The sequence below is a fragment of the Vombatus ursinus genome, unplaced genomic scaffold, assembly GCF_900497805.2.
Source record: "Vombatus ursinus unplaced genomic scaffold, bare-nosed wombat genome assembly UNPS02014786.1, whole genome shotgun sequence".
NCBI lineage: Eukaryota > Metazoa > Chordata > Mammalia > Diprotodontia > Vombatidae > Vombatus > Vombatus ursinus.
In genome coordinates this window covers 41,934,767-41,941,304 of record NW_020954564.1, presented here as the reverse complement: position 1 = coordinate 41,941,304, position 6,538 = coordinate 41,934,767, and the positions used below count along the sequence as shown (strand labels likewise).

At 41.0% G+C, this 6,538-nt stretch overlaps 1 protein-coding gene across 1 annotated transcript in view; it reads left to right on the top strand.

Moving 5' to 3' along the window:
• Positions 1–6,210: 6,210 nt before the first annotated feature.
• The window catches only part of LOC114047192 (26S proteasome non-ATPase regulatory subunit 5), a 20,196-nt gene continuing 19,868 nt past the window's right edge, over positions 6,211–6,538 (top strand). Inside the window, exon 1 of the mRNA XM_027868000.1 lies at positions 6,211–6,393. Within this exon, the coding sequence (XP_027723801.1) occupies positions 6,221–6,393 (173 nt within the window). The 5' untranslated portion in view covers positions 6,211–6,220. The remainder of the gene's footprint in view (positions 6,394–6,538) is intronic.

Here is a 6,538-nt window from a genome sequence, read left to right as displayed (position 1 = left end):
GTCTTCCTTTTTGCTGGAGTTTGTATTCCCAGTACTTGGCACAGTGCCTGGCACATAGTAAACAGTTAATAGATGCATATTGCCTTGTTGCCTTGTCTTGCCTCATTACCATGACCTTGAGTCATGAGTAAGATAGGCTTGAAGAGGATGGTGTAATAGAACAGGAGGTGGTAGTTGAGAATAGTTTATCCCCTAGGTAGTCCGTCATTAAGTAAGTAATCTAGGAATAGGAAGAGTAACAAGTGGTAAGTGTTTGCAAACAATAGGAGTAATAAGCAGGTAGCAATGAAGGTTTAGTTTCCATAGGGTGTTATTTCAATTTATCAAAAAATGATGTATCTATATCTATATATAATTCTATCTATTCATCTATCTATCTAGTTTGTACATTTTTTTATACATTGTTTACACGTTGTCTCCCCCACTAGACATAAGTCCCTCCACAGCAGGGAACATTTTTAGCCTTTCTTTGTATGTAGTACAATATCTGAATGCAGTAGGCACTAAGTAAATGCTTGTTTTCTTAATTTGGCTATGAGGGAAAAGGTCAGGAGCTGTGGGCCTTGGGCTGGCAGGGTAGGGGACTTGGGGAAGGTCCTGCAGGATATTGAGGCAGCTAGGTGGTGCAGTGGATAAAGCACTGACCTTGGAGTCAGGAAGAACTCAAATCCTGCCTCAGATACTTAGTAGCAGGGTGACCTTGGGCAAGTACCTTAAAGAGTTGTTCTAAGAGTCCACTGAGACAACACGTTTGAAGCATTTTGCAAGTCTTCAATGCTGAATACACGCTAGCTATGATTATTAGCAACATCTACTAAGATTCTTGTCACTTAGATTAGTTTTTCCCTAAAAGATCATTCTCTGGGATTAATTAGTCCAGAAGACTAAGGCTTAAATTGTTGGCATAGCTTCTTGATTGAGTAAATAGAAAAGGCCAGAGTTAACTTAGGCTCTGAGCTCACTCTCCCAACCCATTCTTGGACTAGCAGGTCAGGTCCCCAGAGCTTAACTACTACCTTTCCCCCTTGGGGTTCTAGGGGATATGTGGTTCTCTAATGCTATTGTCTTCCCTTAATTGTCAATTGCCATATATCTCTCCAATGTCATTTAACCTATAAGCATCCATTACCTTTAATAAAGGATTTTTTTTTTTTGCTTTTTGGTGAGGCAATCGGGGTTAAGTAACTTGCCCAGGGTCACACAGCTAGTAAGTGTCATGTGTCTGAGACTGGATTTGAACTCACATCCTCCTGACTCTAAGGACTGAGCTCTATCCACTGTGTCACCTAGCTGCCCCTATAATGGAATATTTCTTGAGAAGGAATAATAAGATTCAAAGCAACCACCTCTGAAACTGGGAGTTCCAACTCTCTTCTACCACCTCAGTCCTGGGGGAGAATGGACTCATATTTAAAATGGTGACTACCAAACATCTGACACACCAAGTTTACTTGTGAGTATGTCATAGCCAATGGACAAGTTGCTCCCTTGTTTGTAGGACTAATGTCTCCGGTGTTAGGCCAAGTCACTCACTGTCAGACTGGGTTTAATATGTTGTTCCTTAGGACTGACTCCTCCCTAGACTTGGCTGATGAGTCAGTTGCTGGGTGAGTGGCTCTTCTGACTTTTGAAAACTAACAAGGTTGTAACCTGGTCTGTCCCATCATCAAGATCAGGAAAGAGCACATACAAAGAGGCAAAGAAGCAAAAGGTGCCAACGGTTCATGACTATGTTAGATTGGCCAATCTTCCCATTATGAACACACTTGACCAGGTACGCCACCATGGCAAATGTGGAGGTAGGGGAGTTTCATCCAACTAAATCAGTGCTATATTCTTGCTGAAGAACCTTTCCATGCTATTGTCAAGTAAACTTTTACTAAATGTCAGAGTGGATGGTCTTTGAGTGTCTCATTTAGTTCCAGTCTTAAATCTGTACCACCAGACTGACCTGAGTTAGTCATGGCCCAGAACACAGGGGCAAAATGAATTTCTGGAAGAGGTGGCATAGGAATTGGGCTTTAAAGGGTGGGCAGGAATTCAACAGGTAAAGAGTAGGGAGGCAAAAGGAGCAGGGTGAGCAAAGACACAGAGCTGGGAGATCTCAGTATGTGTTTGGGCATGGAATCTTGTCCAGTTTGCTACCCTATCCCTAACTCCCTTCCCCTCCCACCCTCTCCAAAATGTGTGTGGGAGGGTGGGGAGACAAAGAAAGAAAAAGGAAATCTTTATAATAAAAATCAAATGCAAAGTCAAGCAAAACAAATTCCTAAAATGTATGTCTTATTCTGCATCTTGAGTTCATCATGTTCCTGTTAGGAAGTGGTTATCATGCTTCATCATTAGGTCTCTGGAATCATGGTTGGTAATGAAATGATTAGTTATTTACAATACTATTCATGTGTATTTTCCTGGTTCTGCTCAATCTATATTATTTCATAAAAGTCTTACCAGATTTTTCTGAAACTATCCCTTTTGTCATTTCTTACCATGTAACAACATTCTATTACACTCATGTACCATAATTTGTTCAGCCATTCCTTAATTGACAAGAACTCCCTTAGTTTCAAGTTTTTTGCTATAACCATAGAAGCTGATTTACATATTTTTGTAAATCTTTTGTCTCTTTAAGGGTATAGGTTTAGTAGTGGTATTATTGGGCAAAAGGTTATATACAATTTTGATTTTTGGGGGTGTAATTCCAATTTGCTTTCCAGAATGGCTGCACTAAATTCATAGCTTCAACAGTGCATTCATTTAGTGTACCTTCTTTTCTGCCACCCCTCTATTATTTGTCACTTTCCTTTTTTTGTCATAATTGACAAATTCTTATTCACTTAATCAACTTCAATAAGGTCTGTGATTTTTTTTTTATTCTAAGCATTTAATATCCTGTTTCAGGTTTCTTGAGAATTAATCTTTCAATGCCTTTGAAATTGTGTCACCTTCAACTCAGACTTCCTCTATGTATACTTGGTCTGGACTAGGTGCTCTGTCCATCATTATTTTCTTCATCATCCAGCATACCAGAAACTGTGGCATTACATTCCAAATGTTGACTCTAGTGTCATTGGTAGAGAAAAAAGTCAGAGAAATCTTGATGTTTTTTCTCCCTGTTTTTCAATTATTGTTCTCCTTCCAGTTTTCATCCTCAAATGCTCTTGGGATGATCTCACTGAATTGAGCCTTTTGCTAAGTATTCTGCAGACTTCTTTGTTTTTTTCTACTGCTTCTTATTGTTTCATGAGGCCATACTGCTTCATCTTCCACAACGCTCCACTCTAAGATCTTAAATAGTAGTTTATGTTCTAAACTTTTGTTGCCCTTAGCTGCCATCTCTCTCCATGTTTGACTCCAGTTTACTTTTCCTGGCTAGTTTCATATTACTTTGCTTCATGCATTCTGTCTTCCAAACAAAATGGACTGACTACTCATCATTCCCAGAACTTGGCATTGTCTCCTGTCTCAAGTGCTTTGCACAAGTGGTCCTCCATACTTGGAATGAACTCCCTCCTCAGCTTTTCCTCTTAGAATTCTCAGCTTCTAAGGCTTAGCTCATGGGCCACCTGCTAGAAAGAGTCTTCCCTAAACCCTGTCTTCATTTGCTGTCTCTTTTACTTTTATCCAGTATATACTTTTCTGTATACATGTTGTATCCTTGTGGTAGATTATAAGCTCATAGAGGGCAAGACATATATACACACACAGATTTGTCTTTCTCTCCAGTGCCTAAAATGATCTTTGCACATAGTAGATATTTAATTAATGCCTGTGGAATTGAATTAGACTTGCTAAGAGATAAAGTGCTTGCCAGCTAAGGCAGTTTCTAGGCTCTTTTGGTCTTCAGTAGAGGAATCTAGATGGCATAGTGGCTCAGGAAAACTTGAGGTCAACTCTGGCTTCAGACACTTACTAGCTGTGTGACCACAGGCAAGTCACTTCACCTGTTTGCCTCAGTTTCCTCACCTATAAAATGGGAATAATAATTACACTTACCTCTCAGGGTTTTTATGAAGATAAAATGAGGTAATATTTAGTGTGCAAACCTTAAAGTTTGCACACTAAACCTTAAAGTTTAGTGCTTTTGTGAAGCTTAAAGTGATGTATTAATGCTAATGATGATGATGATGGAGACTGATTTACATTGGTTCCTTATGAAATGGTCTATGCTAATGTTTGTTCTTTACATTTCCAAATTTCAGCTTGCTTCAATAGGTCAGGTTGGACTTCCCTTAATTATATACTATATTTTCTTATTTTTATAATTTCTTCTAATTTGTGATTGATTTTCATTTTTATTTTAACAAGTCAATGGTAGACTGTACAGTTAATTTGGAAATGATTCTCAGCAGTTGTTTACTCTGTTAGAATATAATTGTTTGTTGCGGTGGTAGTGGTCTGTTGTATGCTATGCCCAGACTTCTGACTCTGTTCTCATAGAAAGTATTAAGGCTTCTGAATAGTCTATAAGCTTTTGGTCTTTCTCATTTCTTACTCTTCAAACATGACTTCCAACTTTTTTTCTTCAGTCCTCCTCCCTATAGTACAAAGCATCTATCAATTTAATCTAGAGGGTCACATTTGAATGAACCACCTATAAAGTTGGCTTATCAGCACATATATCTTGTACATGTAGAGCAGAGGGACAATTAATTGAATTTGGAATTGAATAGGAGGAAAGTGAGCTGGATTACATTTAGGAAATTACAAAGTGCTTTTTTAGTGACCCAAAACTTCTCTCTGAAAAAAAGAGCTCATCTTTTAAAATTGACAATCTTCTGATAGTGTCCTATGGATACACACAAAAAAAAGGATTTGTGGGAGAACATAGGCAACAGTCTCACAGTAAGAGGTATGGATGGTTTACTATGGGCACTGTTGGAGGGATGGCAATATCATAGATTTAGAACTTGAAGGGAGGTCATTGAGTCCAACCCCAAAGTCCTAATTTTTCAGATGAGGAAACTGAGGCACAAAGCAGTTAAATGACTTATCCAGGGGTATAGTTAACAACTAGTTAAGTGTCTGGGCTAAGACTTGAACCTAGTTCTTTCTGACTTCAAGTTCAATGCCCTTTCCACAACAGTACCTTCGAGGATGAGATGGATGAATTGAAAAGTTCAGGAAGTAATGATGTAATGAAATACCATAGTAGAAACACTCATTTATATTTTTAACATTTCAGTATCTGATGTGCTGCAGGAGAAATGGCAATTAAGGATAAGTCAGGAATAATAACTTTTATATAGTGTCTTAAGGGTTGCAAAGCAATTTACATATGCTATCTCTTTTGATTTGATCTTTACAACAATCCTGTGAGATCAGTGCTGTTATCATCCTAATTTGACAGACAAGGAAACAGAGAAAAGTTAAGTAACTTATTTGCGGTCTCAAAGCTAGCAAGAATATGAGGTAGGATTCAAACTTTTCCTCACTCTAAGTCAAGCACTTTATTCACTTTGCAGAAGAGATCTGTGATGGAAGCAAGACAATTTTGAAAGTACAGTGGATAGTTCTGCAAGAGATTTACAAGAAAGGAAGATAATGAATCATAGGAATGGGGGAGGGGGAAATCACCAAATCTTTAAAAAAAAAAAAGCAACTGAGATTCAAGAGTTACCGACCCAGCAGCCTATTTTCTCATCTCTATAAAATTAGATTGACATACTCAAGCATCGAGGTTAAGCTTGATTAAAGTATGAGAAGGGAATCACCCCTTTCTACTCAGGGTGGGATGGGGTGAGGTGGGGATGGGGTTGGAGTACAATAGGAATGAGTCAACTACTCTGGCTCTTAGTTTCCTCATCTGTAAAATGGGGATAATAATCCCTTAGGCAGCTAAAGCTAATGTCAAATAAAATAATGGATGTAAAGGCTCCCAAGAGCTCTTCTTCTTCTTCTAATCATCTTTTTCTTTCTTTCTTCTTCTTCTTCTTTTTTTTTTTAAGATTAATCTGCCACCGCAGGATGCATGAACAGCACAGGCAAAGCTGAACCGCTCCAGCTTCACACGTAGCCAATCGTGAGCTTAATTGGAAGAGGAGGCTCGAGGAAGAAGCCAGTCACGTGCCTTCCATCTCCAGCTCCCCGCCCCCGCCCCCGCCCCCTCCCCCTCCCCCTCCCCCTTCTGTCCTGCCCTATCGGCCACCGTACCGGGCTCTCCAAGTCTCGCGTTGCGTGGCGCTAGCAGCGGCCCTGGTATTCGCGAAGCTCTGGGAAGATGGCGGCGCAGGTGGTCGATCTGCTGCGGGCGGTGGCCCAGCTGGAGGCGCCACTGGAGGAGCTGCGGGCCCTGCAGGCTGCCCTGCAGGCGGTGCCTCTCACCTCGCTCCGGGAACAGGCGGCTGAGCTCCGGCTCGGGCCTCTCTTCTCGCTACTCAACGGGAATCACCGGTGAGGGGCCCCCGGGGGGATGGCGGGGAACCCTTCCCCTCGGAGCGCCTCCCTCCGTCCAGTCCTGTCGTGGCCCTCTGTGTCGCGATAGGGACACTGTCGGGACGCGCCCGGGCCCCCACGGGAGGTCGGGACGCGCCCGGGC